Raw genomic sequence first — 18195 nt, 5'->3', positions numbered from 1 at the left:
GCTTTGGACAAATGCTTACCCGACCAGTGGTTAATTTTCCTCCAAATCCTATCCTTAATGTTGTTGAATATGGCCTTCTTCTTGCAACCTATCATGGATGGTAGGCCTAGATATTTGCCAATGCCAATACATTCTGTGACACCCATAATGTCATTAATAGACTCACGTATGCTCATGCGTGCGTTATGACTATAATAAACTTCTTATTTTTGGAGGTTTATAGCTTGTCCTGAAGCCCTCTCATATTGGTTAAGGATCTCTTTAAGTTTTGTGCACTCTAAGACTGAAGCTTGACAAAATAGGAAACAATCATCCGCAAACAACAAATGCGTTAATTGTGGTGCTCCCCTACATATTTTGGTGCCATGTAAATCCCATGAAATTCAATTTTTTAAGAGTGTAGATAAACCTTCAGCGTAAAGAATGAAAAGGTAAGGAGACAATGAATCACTATGCCTTAATCCATGAGTTGGAATGACTGGTTCAGATGTTTCACCATTCATGAGAATGCTAAAGTTGACAGAGGTCATGCACAGACGCATCCAGTGGACCCATCATATATGAAAACCCAAATTTCTCATCACAGCTTGGAGGTAGGCCCAGTTTACACGATCAAACGCTTTGCTAATATCAATCTTAAGAGCAATCTCTCCCATTTTACCTTTTTTTACATTTTATGTGATGCAGTAGTTCTATGGCAACCAATACGTTGTCTAGTATGGAGCAAGACTCAACAAAAGTTGATTGTTCAACAAAGATACATTGGGGGTAGAAATGGCTTTAACTGACTTGTAAGAAAGTTGCATAGAGAAATTAGGCATAGGTCTTTCGTGGTTGTGGGGTTGCCCACTTTTAGAATTAAAACAATGTTGGTGTTATTAAGCTGCGTTGGGAAAGAACCTTACTCAAGCCATTGGACTCCTACGTGGTAGATTTCTAGGCCAAGTAAATCCTAAAAACGCTTGTAAAAACCCGGGTTTAAGCCATCTGGACCTAGGGATTTATAAGAATGCATTGAAAATAATGCCTTTCAAAATTCATCAATAAAAAAGATCTTAGCAGAGTATCATTGTCTTCATTTGTGATTTTGGGTGTGATATGGTCTACGACTTCTGCTTGTCAGTAACTTGTTGCTTGAATAGATCCTCAAAATAATGATAAGCCACAGATCATAGACCCTGTTGATCCGTAACGAGATTGCCCTCTACATTTAAGAGATACACCATTGGATAGAGGTGTCTTGGGCAAGGTGTCAGAGAAGGTCCCATGATTCTTTCCTACAATATCTTTCTAGGAAGCCATAAAACCTTGTGAAACACCATAATGACTTGTGAGCATAGGAAATAATGACATTGATGAAATTCTAGGAGTAGTTAACAAGTTGACAGTCATAAGGATGCTTCCATAACAATGCTAGACCCCCACTACATCCAACGTTATCCACACGAAGGACAAATCAAAGTGAAATCTATAACGTATTTCATCCAATCTTCTTGCATGTACCAAAGTTTCGAATAGGAACATAACATCCAAGTGATATGCCTGAATGAGGTCATTAAGGATAGGAATTGCACGTAGGTTGCCTAGGCCCTAATAGTTTCAACTAAGAAAACTCATGGGCCATGTCAGGCCTAGTTTCCAGGGCCTACTGATAAAAAAGAAACTGACTTTGTGGTAGCCATGGTATCATTTTCCTTATGGTAGTCTTCATGGTGAACTTCAACAATCCTTGTTTGTTTTCTATTAGCAATAATAACCTTAGTGTTAGTAATGCCATCATCTTCTATGGCATAGCTGGTTGTTGCATGGTCAGGATTAGAGGTTGATTTCGAGAACAAAACTGGCGGATCTTGAAAGATATCCTTTGTTAAGATATTCCTGTTATGAATCCTGAGAACTTTGAGTGTGATTATGTTATCGTTTTGGTAGATATTGTTACCATAACTAGCACATGCAAAATTTTCACTAAATCCTGAATTTCTTGCATCCCCACGTCCCACTGATTTGAATCTTCAAAACATAACCAAGGCGAACCATGGGTGGTTCCTCTAGGGTTGGCGCATAGCTCCGGGCCCCATGAACAATGACCATCATCATGGTTTATACTAAACAGTTTCTCATAGTAGTCCTCCATGTCTCTTAGAAGGCCACATAAGAAGCAAAACATGCCCAAGCGTTCATATTTGAATGAAACCTCTCTTGCTTCTCCCCCAGGGTTTTTTGATACATTTCATTCTCTTTAGAGGCTTACGAACATCAATAAGGATACGTAGATGCATGTACGATCGCTAGAAGTTTGATGAGTTCTTCTCATCATATTCGAGGAACTCACCAATGGAGTTGGCAATAGTTTGTCCCATTGTTAGAGACATAAATCCTATAGGAAAATGATGCACTTGCACCCAGAATGGTGCTGTATAAAAAGGGATTTGGCTTAGGATTTCTCCATCTTGGATGATGTTGAGCAAGAGAAAATGGCAATCAAACAACCAGGGACCTCTTTTTAGGACTCTTTGCATGTCAAGCTAGTGAAAGAATTGAAAGAGAAAACGTCTTGGTGCAACCTCTTTGATGGATACCCCACGTCGTGAGTGCCAAACTTTTTTCATATGCTCATTCATGATATGGACGCGTATCTAACGTTCAGTCAAGAATCTCCCTATTAGACATAGTGGAAGATTTACCGACGGCTCAATGTTGGGAACATTGGGTATGATAATTTTAGCATTGTTATCAAAATCCACAGCCATGTCGTTACGTTTGGAGTCGTGTTGTTTGCCATGTGTATGTAGTAGCAACAGTGATGCGTGCTAGAGAAACTAGGTCAGGATCTCACATGGAGAGAGAACTTCTCAAAATGAGAGAAAAAAAATAAATCCTAAGCTAACTCTTTAATTAAGGAGTATAAAAATAACATTTTTTTAATAGTCAAAGAAGATTGATAATCACATTCACTTTAACACTTTTTTTTTTGTAAATAGAGAGTTAAAAATCAAACTAAAAATCATGAAAAAAAATACAATTAAAATACTAGCAAACAAAGAATCTAAATTAGGGGAGTGAATTCTAGAAAAGATGCAATCCATGGATCATAGAATTCTCATTCTTAGCAAGCATGTCCACAATCTAATTTGTTTCCTTAAAAATATGATTACATCACACATCTTGATGATCATTCAATAGACTCACAAGTAAAGGAATGATGTCTACAACATTTATTGTTTCAAAAAATTGACACTCGAAATAGTATCAAATTCTACTAGAATCTTACCAATAGGTCCCATATCACATTATACCTTAAGTTCATAGTAAATGACTCAAAATATTATATCTTAAGTAGATAATAGATGACTCAAAGTTCCACTTGAATTACTAATTTAATAATAAAAGCACACAAAACCACCAACATTATTAATTACAAATTACAATATCACTGCATGAAGATATTCTCCCCACCTAATACTCTCTATACTCATAGTAGTAAAATTTACTAAAACTTATGAATAATGAGAATATTAATAAGAAAGTATAGAAAAAATATATCAATAATTTTTTTTCTCGAATCAAATTTTGAAGATGTTATTACAAATTTAAAATGTTCAATATTTATTGAATAAATTGTTAATAATTTTAAATATAATTATACATTTTTATGAATTAAAAAAATACAAGGATGTATTTCTTTGAAAATCACATTTTTATAAAATAATATAATTAAAAATATTATTCTTGGATATATCTAAAAGGTGTTTGATTATATTTTAATATTTTGCATTTATATTATCACAAGTAAAAGAAGATGATTTGAAACAAATGTACTAAATAAATTTGAATATGTAGAAAAAAAATGTTTAAGTTATTATCGTATGTTGATTAAAGTTCATTAATTAGTAAGAATTAAATTATTATGTATGAAGTTTTAAGTTCTATTTAAAAAGATACTATCTATTTACATGACAAAAATATTCTTATATAAATAACTGATATATAAATTTTCTTATATTCATATTAAATCACGTGAACCTTTTTTTTTGTATTAAATACTTTATTTTTATTTATAATTTTATTTTTCAAATAGTATTTATTAATATAATTTTTATTTGACTTTATTTAAATTTTAATATATTGTATCAAAAGTTGAAAATACTTTTTTTTAAAAAAATTAAATTATAATAATTTAATTAGTCCACTTCAATATTATAAATTAGAATATGCATAATATTATATTATATTATATGTGAGAATCACACATATTAAGCAACAAAACTAATATATTATTAACACAAATAATTTAATGTTTGTGTTGATTAATCTCAACAATCAATATTCAATCTCTTTTTTAATACAAAATTTCTCAATCAAAATATCACTTTATTCTTAAAAATATATCAGTTAATCAAGTATCACTTACATATTCATGTAAAAGTTAAAATACTATTAAAATTGTGAAGTAGTTAATAATAAATCACATTAAATTATGACATACTGGCATATTAAATGAAATCAAGTAATACATAGGCTTAATTTGCCTTTTTAAGTTTCTTCTAATATCACAATATCAAATTATGACATACCGGCATATTTAATGGTCCCAATATCAAATTCATAGCATTAAGAGAGTTAGAGATACACATGATATCTCTAAAGTTCTATTGCCACGTCAACTCCAAACCCTTTAAAATGGCCGCTAGTTTTGCTCTTAAATTAGCTATAACCCCAACATCTCCATAAAAACCCATGAGCCAACTTCCACTATTATCCCTACATAGGCCACCATACCTAGTAGGCCCTAAGCAACCCAAGGTACTATCATCTACATGCACTGCAATCTGATCCAAACTCAACGAAAGACAAGAGACCCACCGAGCCTCCCGTGGTGGGGCTTCAATGTGAAAGACACATTCAATCACACCATATAATGCCCAAATTCGTGACACCACAATATGAGTGGGGACCCTTCAATTCTGAAACACAACAGAGTTTCGAGCCAACCAAATCTCCCACAATGCCACCAAACCTAATGAGCCCTAAGAAGAGAAACACTCATACAACCAATCGTGCCATACCAAAGACGTTCGAGAGAGAGAATTACGACTAAGACCCAAGTTATTCCATACTGCCACCACATTATCACACTCCAAAAATATGTGGAAAGTATCTTCATGACACCTACCACAACTCGAGCACCAAGAATCTTGGTCCATATGTCTTGACATGAGCCACTATTGCGATGGAAGGCTATTCTGTGACAGTTTCCAAAGAAACAATTTCAAATTCTCAGGTACCCTTAGCTGCCATAACCACATCCATGAAGTTCCACAACACCTTTTCGCATGTTCTAAGAGCCAAAGGTATCCTATTCGAGCAGAGTACTGACAAGAAATGCTCGCCCCCTACACCATCATGTCTGATAACGAAGGGTGAAGAGTTACATGATATTCTTGAATTTGATTACGTAATCCCTCTAATATAGGAGTGTAAAGTTGTTGTAGTTGCCATTGGTTTTCTCGCACAACGTCACACACACGAAGTCCAACATCCTGATAATGGACATATGGCACCTCTAAGCACAAATGTGAGTCAGCCAACCAACAGTCATACCAAAAGAGAACCTCACCTCTTCCAAGTTGTAGACAAAAGCCTTCTTTTAATGATTCATATGTCTTACAAAGAGCAGTCTAAAAGTATGACCCCTTCACCTACAACTTGTCGCATAAGAACCTCCCTGGATACTTAGTCCAAACCAACTTGACCCACAACTTTTCATCATTATTATGAAAATCCCAGAGTAGCTTTCCAAGTAATGCTATATTCCAAAATCAGGCGATACACACTCTCAGACCTCCAAACTTACGAGGCCTTGTGATTGTGTCCCAATTGACTAGATGAAACCCTCATTGTATGGTACCACTCCAAATAAAATGCCTCATCATCTGATCCAGAGTATCACATGTCTGTTGCAGTATCCATTGCAACTGCATGGTATAAGTAGGGATTGCTGCTAACACCAAATTTGCAAGAGTCACTCTTCCTGTCCGATTTAAAACCCTGCCTTTCCAAGAAGCCAATTGCCACTGCACTTTATCAATAATAGGAGAAAAATGACTCGCCTTAACTTGACAGTTCGTTAGTTTACATTTATAGTTATTTAAAATTACTAATAAATGCACGATTTGTAATATCTTTCTTCCATTAGTGATTACCCAAATTTATTAGTTTTTCTTTTGTTGCTAAAGGTCCAAATTTATTAGTTGAATTATGATTTTATGCCATGTGTTGAATTTTGGTAAACTACATAAAAAATTGAATGTTAATGGTGATATACCATAAAAAAAATAGTTTTAATATAAGGGATAACTTGTCATTCGCGACAATCATTTTAAAAAATGTTTTAATTTGATTTTCTAAAGTTTTAAAGTTTTCACTGCTTTAATAAAATGTACCTTCACTTCAAAAAATAATTTTTTATAGTAAAAAAAGATTGATAATCACATTCACTTTAACACTTTTCTTTTATTATTAGTTAAATATATTAGGAAATTATAATTTTTTGTAGTTATGTAATTCATTTTTTTACATAGAGAGTTAAAAATCAAAATTAAAAATCACAAAAAAAATACAGTTAAAATATTAGCAAGCAAAGGAATCTAAATTATGGGAGAAAAGATGCAATCCTCAGAACATAGAATTCTCATTCTTAGAAAACATGTCTACAATCTAATTTTTTTCGTTAAAAAATGACTTCATCACACATTTTGATGATCATTCAATAAACTCACAATTCTATTAACCAAAAGTAAAGGAATGATGTCTACAACATTTATTGTTTCAAAAAAATTAACACTCGAAAGAGTATCAAGTTCCACTAGAATCTTTCCAACAAGTCCCATATCACATTATACCTTAAGTTTATAGTAAATGACTCAAAATATTATATCTTAATTACATAGTAGATGACTCAAATTCTACTTGAATTACTAATTTAATAATAAAAGCTCACAAAACCACCAACATTATTAATTACAAATTACAATATCACTGCATGAAGATATTCTCCCCACCTAATACCCTCTCTACTCAATGGTGTTAGTAGTAAAATTTACTAATATTTATGAGTAATGATAATATTAATAAGAAAGTATTGAAAAAAATTATAAATATTTTTTTCTAGAATCAAATTTAGAAGATGCTATTACAAATTTAAAATGTTTGGTATTTATTGAGTAAATTGTTAATAATTGTAATTATTTTAATTAATGTAATTATACATTTTTATGAATTAAAAAATATAAGGATGTACTTCTTTCAAAGGATTATATTACATTTTGAAAATCACATTTTTATAAATATTATAATTAGAAATATTATTCTTGAATATATTTAAAAAGTGTTTGATTATATTTTAATATTTTGCATTTATATTATCACAGATAAAAGAAGATAATTTGAAACATACTAAATAAATTTGAATATGCAGAAGAAAAAAATGTTTAAGTTATTACTGTATGGTCATTAAAGTTGATTAATTGGTAAGAATTAAAGTATTGTACCTGCCTGAGGGCACACTAGTAATCTTCTGATGTTCTGAAAGTCGAACGAGAGCTCCAAGTCACAATGCAAGGGGGAAGGTACCTGCAAAAGGCACTACAACGTTCAAGTCAGGACAAACACGAATATCGATAATAGTAATAAATAAACAGTGACCATACCTCATTTTATGTGACTATTTATACTAACCATAATGGGTCCTATGTGTGGTGGGCCTCGTTCCATGATCTACCAAATTAGGTAATATGGTGATTGATGACTAATTATCTCTTGATCTCGTGCTGTCCTTATTAATTGTGATTATCATGCTACTCATGTCATGGTCTCGGTCCTTTTGGCCATGGCCGAGTTGAGAGGTACGAGTTGTTGATGAAGCTCCCTTATAACCTACTTGGGTATCTCGCTGAAGCTGTGCTTCGGGTCTCGGTTGTCGATATGGCCGAGGACCGAAATTACAATGACTTTAATGTCAACCTCTTGATCACTCGACCTCAACTGTACCGACAGCCAGTATGGCCGAGATAGCGCGACAGAATGCCTAACACCATCTCGAGAACTGGTATGACTGAGACAACGCAGCCGAATGCCTCAGGCCAAAATGAGGTGAGTTAGACGATAACATATGACGTGCCACGTGTCGCGGCACATGGTCTTCTTATTTACCTCGATACAAGTATTATGTATGAAGTTTTAAGTTTTGATTTTAAAAAAAAATCTATTTACATGACAAAAATATTCTTATATACATATAACTGATATATAAACTTTCTTATATGCATATTAAATCACGTGAACTTTGCTTCAAAAAAAAATCACGTGAACTCTTTTGTATTAAATACTTTATCTTTATTTATAATTTTTACTTTTCAAATAATATTTATTAATTTAATTTTTATCTGACTTTATTTAAATTTTAATATATTGTATCACAAGTTGAAAATATTTTTTTTAAAAAAAATAAATTTAAAATTATAATAGTTTAATTAATCCACTTCAATATTATAAATTAGAATACACATAATATTATATTATATTATATGTGAGAATCACACATAATATTATTAACACAAATAATTTAACATTTATGTTCATTAATCTCAACGATCAATACTCAATCTCTTTTTTAATACAAAATTCCTCAATCAAAATATCACTTTATTCTTAAAAATGTATTGGTTAATCAAGTATTACTTATATATTCATGTAAAAGTTAAAATACTATTAAAATCGCGAAGTAGTTAATAATAAATCACATTAAATTATGACATACAGGCATATTAAATAAAATCAAGTAATACATAGGCTTAATTTTCCTTTTTAAGTTTCTTCTAATATCACACCCATCACATATTCATTTATTAATTATTAAATTTTGCATTAATGATTAAATTAAAATGACATTTTAGAAAATTAAAAAATTAAGCTAAAAAATGTCTATTTATTTAATATTTATTAAATTTTTAAAAAAAAGTCATGTACATGTTTAATGAAAAATACTCCTTAATAATAATAAAAATCATAAATTAGATATTTTCCAACACTAAAAAAGTAATTTAGAGTAAAAATATGATCCAGTCAATGATATCTAAACGCAGCCACATTTGTGAACATGGTTAAGGTGGCGCAGTGCGCACCCAGCGTATCCAACAGCGTGGCCATGGTAGCATGAGCTCTTACAAATTCGCATGCTCTGCTTTCGTACCCACACAACCTTCAGCCTCACACCACCCACAACCACCTCGCCGTTCCGCTCTCCGGCGATGGCCTCTGCGACGTCGTTTTCGGGCCTAGCTCTTCGCCACACCGCTCCAACTCGCGCCCGCAGAAACCACGCCCGATTCGCGCCGTTTCAAGTATCCTTCAGCTTTCCCGCGAACCCCACTTGCGTCAAGACTCTGAATTCGGTTGCTTTGAAGAAAAGAGAAGCTTTCTCAAATGGGTCTTCGAGAGCGCGAAGAAACCCTACACGGTTCTCTGTTCGCTGCACGGCTTCTTCGAGTGGAAAGGTAGCATTCATATTCATAACAATATTCATTATTTCAGACTTTTTTTTTAGTTGGTTTTAGGGATTGGGAAGTGAGATTAATGTTAGTGAGCTTATCAGGGAAGGAACTACTATATACTTGAAAATAATAATACTGGTGTCACTTTTCAGTTCACTTCGAATACTTAATGTTTAACTATGTGTTAAATATGATTTTAGCGCTTGTAAATAGGAAAGCCTACGCTTTTAATCTCTAAAAAAATATGAAAATGTGCCAGGTGTTCTATGTTTGCGACAACGTTAATTGAAGTGAATAAGGATTAAGAAGGATAAAAATTATGTCTGATACATTTTCATAAACGAGATACTAACTGGAGATGGTTCTTTCTGAAACTAAAAGTAAACATTTTCTTATTTGCGGGGATTAAAAACGTGTTTATTTATTTGTTTATTTTTAAAATTTTTAACTTCTACGTGAAGGCTGATGATGGGGATATCATAATAATTAGATAAATTGGAAGATTTTGTTATGATTCATTTTTCCTTGGATTTAAGAAATGTGATTTATGTTAATTTTGTATTAATTTTATATGTTGTATTATGGTCGTGATGTTGAGCTTTTACATGTTATTGGAAGAATTTAATTTAATACTTTATTTATTTTGGGTCTCGTTTTTGGCCTTGGTGCTAAATAAACATATATAGAAAAGTACACTTTATTGTCTTGAAAATTGATGTCGTTAGTTTAAGTAGTTTAATTAATGTAAGGCTTGATATTGGCTATGCATGTCGGGTCTAACCTGGCTTAACACGACTCAAGTCGATTTCAGTTGTGGCAATCTGAATTGTTTGTGATTTTGGATCACTTGTGAGTTGTGATACTAATTGAGTTTATGAGGTGTAGTTGTTGATGTTGGGTTTTGATGCAATGGCAGATTTCACAGCAGGAATTTACAGAAATGGCATGGCAAGCAATCATCTCGTCACCAGAAGTGGCTAAAGAGAACAAGCATCAGATTGTGGAGACGGAGCACTTGATGAAAGCTTTGTTAGAGCAAAAGAATGGACTTGCTCGCCGGATCTTTTCCAAGGTTGGGGTAGATAATACTCGGCTTCTAGAGGCTACCGATAAGCACATTCGGCGGCAACCCAAGGTGATTGACCAAGTCAAATAATTTGAAATCCTTTGGTGCTTATGTCTTTAGCTTGTTATAGTAGTCTGACTTCCCTCTTGTTGGTATTCTTGTAGGTGTGGGATTTTATTGGTTTTACCCATATTTTCTTGCAACTTAGGTTTTGGGCATACTCTTCCTTTAGAATTAATGCTAAATAGAAATTGTATTAAATTTGCAACTTTTTCTTAGTAAAATGCAAGCTTGACAACAGATGCTTGAAAGGAAAGTAATGGCCATCTAATTCTTTTTTGTAATGATGTAACATTGAGATGAAACTAATGTGAGAACTGCCACATATGTGGTTATGGTCTGACCTATCTTCAAAGTTTATGAAGCATTCTCATCCAAAGCAAAAATTGCAGAGATCAGGAGTAAAATGCAAAACTAATTTTGATCAAAAAAGTTAATATATGGTGATATGCAATATGAACCCTTATACATTTTCCTTTATTCAAATTATATCATTTTGTGTGTGAAATCTCACATTCATTCGCACTTTTCATTCAGTATGAGCTATAATAGCTTAGATTTTCACCAGTGGTTCTGTGCTAGAAAGGACTTATTTATTTTATTGATGTTGGAAATATTGCTGACTTACATATTCTTTTATTTTATATTAATAGCCTCTGATAATATGACTGGAATTCCCAAATTCACTATTAGATGTCAATATATGCTTTTGAGCAGAAGCCCTATGCGAATGATATGGAGCAAACACATGGGCACTCATTGTATCTTTTATGATACCTATAAAATACACTTGTATACTGTTAGCTGGCTGAGTAAACTACTAGCCAAGTCTGTAGCCCAAGAACATGACTGTTAAACACTTGTCCAATTATGTTAGGTACTAGGGGAATCAGCTGGTTCAATGTTGGGGCGTGATTTGGAGGCATTGATTCAGAGAGCCAGGCACTTCAAGAAAGAATATGGAGATTCATTTGTGTCAGTAGAACACTTGGTTCTTGGTTTTGCCCAAGATCAACGATTTGGGAAGATATTGTTTAGAGATTTTCAAATATCTCAACAAGCTCTAAAATCTGCCATAGAGTCCATTCGGGGACGCCAGTCAGTTATTGATCAAGGTCATCTACTATCTGTCCGTTTTTTATAACTATAAAATATCTTATGTTGCTGTCTCTGTTGTCAATTTGTTTTTTCCTTGTTATGTGCTGTTGTTTTTGGGGAGGGGAGTTAAAAGTTGTTAATCATCTGCCATTGAAGACTTAAATATCTTTTGACTGCTGTGAACCTGAGGATTCAGGATGTGCTTGACTTTTCCCTGGGCTATTAGTGTCTATACATGATATTTTTTATTATAAATATCTAGTGATTCTTAAGCCTCAATTTAAATTTGTTATAGATCCTGAAGGGAAGTATGAAGCCTTGGAAAAGTATGGGAAAGATTTGACCGCAATGGCTAAAGCAGGAAAACTTGACCCAGTCATAGGCAGAGATGATGAAATACGCAGGTGCATTCAGATTCTCTCCAGGAGAACAAAGAACAATCCTGTGCTAATTGGGGAGCCCGGTGTTGGAAAGACTGCGATATCTGAAGGGTAAGTGCTTAGATCCTCCTAACTGTTGCTTGTGTTTACATTATTGTCGAGCATTTTTATTGTTTCTTTTTTGTTTGTTAAAATTTACGTGCTGCTAGCCTGCTACTATTATCTGTTGCTTGTTTTTCATTTTCATGTGTAGCCCGTTTCATATATACAAGAATGGCACCCACAATGTAGGTGTAAAACAAGATACAAAAATTATTTTTGGTGGTGCAATTTTGTTGTTAATATTTTAAGAAACAAATGATAATTGTTTCAAATATTACATTCTGTATGAAAGTATAATATATAAAAATAGAAGTTTCATAAAAGTAGGAAGTAAGTTTAAGAGATTGGCCTAATTTAAAATGATAGTTTTCTCTTAAGCTTTTGAAAGAAAAGTTCCTTAAAACTAGGAATTGGTTGTAAGAGGTGACTTGTTGTTTGAAATAACAATTTATACCAAACATTTAGGCTTTTAGGGAAAAAAGGGCTACCCAGTGGTGCATTAGCTTTTCTATTCCAGCATTGATTAGAATTTAGAGTGGAAGAAACAATATAATCAATTATATGGTACTATGGTTACTGTCATCACGATCAATTTAAATTGCAGTTGCAGTTACTGTGATTGCAGGCATTGTGGCTACTGCGATGTGGGTTCTGGCATTTTTTCCAAGTTTGCAATCATGAAATATTATGTTGTTTAAAAAAAGCAGCAACATTATGGCCGTTGCTGTTTTTCTTGTGAATTCAACCTGTAATTGCAGGTGATGTAGTTGTGAACACTGCATCAACCGCAATGTTGCAGCCACATCAGGTCAGGTGATGTGATTTATTGAAACCATATGGAGATTGATGCAATTGAAATAATTTCTTTTTCAAACCAGAGGTGCTGTTTTTTCTCATAATTTTGTTTGAAGATGAGTAGGTCAAATATTTGTACCTTATGTGGATGCTTTTGTTAGTTTTCATTAAACGTTGATCTAACACTGCCTTGGAAACAGACTCGCTCAAAGAATTGTTCAAGGAGATGTTCCTCAAGCTTTGATGAATCGAAGGGTATGTGCTTTATCAAATGTTTAGGCTACTCTAAATTTCTAATATTCTTGATAAGCTGAAAATGGAAGAAAAAGGGGCAAGAACTGGCTTTTAAAGTTTTTATCTCATTTTCATTATATTGATTTCTCTTATACCCTCTACAAATTCTACCCCTAACTCCATTGATTTATTATAAAAGAATGTAATATTTATCTTAATTTGTTCTCTGTTTTGAACCAGGAGTTGTAAAATTGATCTGATACACTTGTTGCTTTTCAGCTTATATCCCTTGATATGGGTGCACTTATTGCTGGAGCAAAGTACCGGGGAGAATTTGAAGATAGACTGAAAGCTGTTCTCAAAGAAGTAACAGAATCTGATGGTCAAACTATCCTTTTCATTGATGAGATCCATACAGTTGTTGGGGCAGGTAATGTGTTTCAGGGTTTGCCAATGTTAGAAAGCTGTTTTGAAGGGTCTAGACAACTATTCTCAATTTCTTTCGACTTTTGTTTTGCTTTCTCTCTGATGCTTTATTGGTATATGAGAACCCTTCAGATCAATGGATATTCGGATCAGAAAAGATGATACTTTTAATTCATATCTTTTTCCCAAAATATTCTATTTGTTTGTAGCAATGTTGATTTGAAATTAATGTGGATGTTGAATTTGATTGCAATTTTATCTATCATATGCTAGGTGCTACAAATGGTGCTTTGGATGCTGGTAATCTCTTAAAGCCTATGCTTGGTCGGGGAGAGCTGCGATGTATTGGAGCAACAACATTAGATGAGTATCGCAAGTATATTGAGAAGGACCCTGCACTTGAGCGTCGTTTTCAGCAAGTTTATGTTGACCAACCTTCAGTTGAAGATACCATTTCAATACTAAGGGGACTGAGGGAAAGATATGAGCTGCATCATGGAGTTCGCATTTCTGACAGTGCACTTGTGGATGCTGCAATTCTTTCAGATCGATACATAAGTGGGAGGTTTCTGCCTGATAAAGGTATTAATTAGTAGCCAAAGACTCATGGAAAGTCAATAAATTACGCAAGATTGGGAATTTCATTAGCATTTTTCCTGCAAACAATTATTGTTCTAATATTATGAATTCCTTAATAGTTTTAAAAGAACAAGGTTTGGATTCTGGATTAGATTATTTTATGATTGATTGAAGCTTGCAGTTTGAAAATTCAGTTTATATTTAATAATCCACAGATGATTGTTACAGCAGAATTTCTTTGCTGTAGCTCCCATCTCAAAACCATGGAAATCCCAATGCTAAGAGAATAGCATATCATGTCTAAGGAATGAATGATAAAGTGTTGGTTGAATTTGTTTTGTAAATATCTTTAAAGTTATATAGCACTTCCCCACTGTCGGGAGCATTTGTATGACCATAGTCTAATTCATTTTCAAAGTATTTCATTTGAATGATTAATATATAGCCTACAACTTCTCTTTAGTTCTTATCTTTTATTTGTTTTTGAATTTATTTTGTAAAATCTCTTAGAATATATAGAAAAACATCTCAAAATTCTTGTATCTTAGAATATCTTACAGTATCTTTGATGATCTCCTGGGAGTGGTTCCATTTTACATCATATTTCCTAATCAATTTCCTCATTTGATTAGGATTACGAGTCTCATGCCAGTATAACTAGAGGTTAATGCTGTCTTTTGCATAACGTGCAGTCAATATCAATTTTAGACTATTCATTAGCTAATGCGTTTTTCCCCTCCTTTAATAAAAATTCCAATATTTTTTAAAGAAAAATGTTAAACTATTACTGTGTTACATTTTGTGTGTGGACTGGCATCAATAATGCACAAAGTGTTAATTGCTAGCTACTTCTGAATTGCAGCTATTGATCTGGTTGATGAAGCAGCTGCTAAACTAAAAATGGAAATTACTTCTAAACCTACTGCACTCGATGAGATTAATCGGTCAGTCTTGAAACTCGAGATGGAGAGACTCTCTCTTGTTAACGATACAGGCAAGGCTTCTAAAGATAGATTAAATCGTCTAGATGCAGAACTCTCTCTCTTAAAAGAGAAACAAGATGAATTGACTGAGCAATGGGAGCATGAAAAGTCTGTAATGACTCGTCTTCAGTCAATTAAAGAGGAGGTATGCTATCTGATTTTTATTATGTTTTGCTGAAGGTGCTTTCCCAGTTTATAAATAAGTGAACATTTAGGAGATAGCTTTTTGTTGGATTTCATAACATTGAACTAGTACATGTGTATGGATCTATTTGGTAAGTATGCATTGACATGATTTTATATTAATTGGAATATTAAAATCTGATTTTGATGATTTCCAGTGTTTATATATATATGCAGATAGACAGGGTAAACCTTGAGATTCAACAGGCAGAGCGAGAGTATGATCTTAATCGCGCTGCTGAATTAAAGTATGGTAGTCTAAACTCCTTGCAACGACAACTTGAAAGTGCAGAAAAGGAGTTACACGAATATATGAACTCTGGTAAGTCGATGTTGAGAGAGGAAGTTAGTGGAAATGATATTGCTGAAATTGTGAGTAAGTGGACTGGTATCCCCATTTCAAAACTTCAACAATCAGAGAGAGAGAAGCTGTTGTATTTAGAGGAAGAGCTCCACAAGCGTGTTGTCGGTCAAGATCCTGCTGTCAAGGCAGTAGCTGAGGCTATCCAGCGTTCGAGAGCAGGTCTTTCGGATCCCCATCGGCCGATTGCTAGCTTCATGTTTATGGGACCGACAGGTGTAGGAAAGACAGAGCTAGCCAAGGCCCTTGCTTCATATTTGTTCAATACAGAAGAAGCACTTGTACGAATTGACATGAGTGAGTACATGGAAAAGCTTTCAGTTTCGAGATTGATTGGAGCTCCACCTGGATATGTTGGGTATGAAGAGGGAGGGCAACTAACAGAGACAGTTCGCCGCAGACCATATGCTGTCATTTTGTTTGATGAAATTGAGAAGGCACATTCAGATGTTTTCAATGTATTCCTTCAAATTCTGGACGATGGAAGAGTTACTGATTCACAGGGCAGGACCGTAAGTTTTACCAACACTGTTATCATTATGACCTCAAATGTTGGATCACAATACATTCTCAACACAGATGATGACACTGTGCCCAAAGAGTCAGCATATGAAACCATAAAGCAGCGGGTAATGGATGCTGCAAGATCAATCTTTCGCCCAGAGTTTATGAATAGAGTTGATGAATATATTGTTTTCCGGCCTCTAGACCGTGACCAAATAAGTAGTATTGTCAGATTACAGGTAATTTTCCTCACTAATTGATACATTTATGTTGAAGTCCATTTCTCCACACTCACCTAAAGAAAAGGATAAAATGTTTTTTGTCCCTCAAAAGATCTCAATTTGGTTTTAGTCTGTATAAAGATTTAATGTTTTTAATCTTTACATTTACCAAAAATTTAATGTTTTAAGTCCTTGACGAAGGACTAAAACCACATCACTTTTGGTAAATGTAAGATTAAAAACATTATTTATTTTTTTATAGAAACAAACCAAATTTTGAGAATTTTAAGAGACAAAAAACATATTTTACCTAAAAAAAAGAATTACCTGTGTACATATTGATGAAGAAAGAGAGAATTCTGGGAATTGTTTTGTGGTTTTCAATTTCACACCTGAAGACTCACTTGTTACCTTTGTTACAGTTGGATCGTGTGCAGAAGAGAATTGCAGATCGTAAGATGAAAATCCAAGTGACAGAAGCTGCTATCCAACTTCTTGGAAGTTTGGGGTATGATCCAAACTATGGTGCCAGGCCCGTCAAGCGAGTAATTCAGCAAAATGTGGAGAATGAACTTGCCAAGGGTATTCTTAGAGGAGAGTTCAAGGAAGAGGACATAATATTAGTAGATACAGAAGTCACAGCATTTTCCAATGGTCAACTTCCCCAGCAGAAGCTTGTTTTTAGGAGGGTTGAAGCTGATTCAGAATCCAGTTCTATTAAAGACAGCTGGGAAGGCTTTTCACAGATTCTGTGAATGCATGTCATGGCTCCTTGTTTCTCCACAAGCTAGGTCCGTTTCACAACAAATTTTGAGTATAGATCGTTTTCTTATACTAATGGTACTCTTGTCCTGTTCATAGCTTGATGTTTTATAGATCTTCATACAATAACTTCTATTGGTCAATACAAATACCATGCTAAAGAAGTGTTGGTTTTATGAAAATAAACGGTAGTGTAATTGTGTAAAGGAGGAGCTATGATTTTTTGTTCAATTAATAAATTCATAGTAGCAATATATTTTTGGTCCATGGATGGATTAGGAGCAAATTTTTGGTATATATGTAATATATTTAATGGTAATTGTTATCCTTAATTTATTTTAAAAATTGATATTAGAAAAAGAATAACTATTCATGTCAAGTATCTAAATTAGAAGGAAAAGAAAATATTCTACAAGAGGACTGTATTTTCAATTTTTCATGGATTAGAGGGATTACCATTGACTTAGTCAATAATTAATAATTAGTTTTTGTTGAGAAACATAGTTAATCACTTACGGTGCGATCTCTATTTTTAATAATATTTTATTTATTTACAAAATTTGAATCTGAAATCTCATTTAAGAGAGTTAAGTTTCGATGTACTAAGACTTGCTCTTTCTCTCTATATATATACACTTGAAAGTGGTTTGGCAAAAGCAAAACTGTTATCTGAAGTGAAATATGAAGCATAAACACAGATGTATAGGTGAATTAAGCTCGTGATATATGCTTATCACTTTATTCTATCTGTTCCAGGTCTTGCACATGTAACAAAGGTTGTAGTGGGTTAAAAAGTCTTCCTACTAACTATTTTTCTTACATGTCTATAATTTGTTCCTACCTTACAAATTTCAGTGATTGCCTAAATTCTTTTTTCAATACTTACCTAA

General features: G+C 33.5%; 1 protein-coding gene across 1 annotated transcript; it reads left to right on the top strand.

Moving 5' to 3' along the window:
- The first annotated feature begins 9153 nt into the window (after window positions 1-9153).
- Window positions 9154-17559, top strand: LOC109804840 (chaperone protein ClpB3, chloroplastic). The gene is made up of 10 exons (XM_083067873.1): window positions 9154-9554; window positions 10468-10686; window positions 11555-11792; window positions 12071-12266; window positions 13253-13307; window positions 13566-13716; window positions 13986-14294; window positions 15154-15419; window positions 15635-16561; window positions 16966-17559. Exons 1-10 carry the CDS (start codon window positions 9234-9236, stop codon window positions 17296-17298), a joined length of 3015 nt encoding a protein of 1004 aa, XP_082923999.1. The 5' UTR covers window positions 9154-9233; the 3' UTR covers window positions 17299-17559.
- The last annotated feature ends 636 nt before the right edge of the window (window positions 17560-18195 follow it).

Source organism: Cajanus cajan, chromosome 2 (genome assembly GCF_000230855.2).
Source record: "Cajanus cajan strain Asha chromosome 2, NIPB_CcT2T_4, whole genome shotgun sequence".
NCBI lineage: Eukaryota > Viridiplantae > Streptophyta > Magnoliopsida > Fabales > Fabaceae > Cajanus > Cajanus cajan.
The sequence above is the reverse complement of the archived record's forward strand: the minus strand, read 5'-3'. Positions and strand labels throughout refer to the sequence as shown.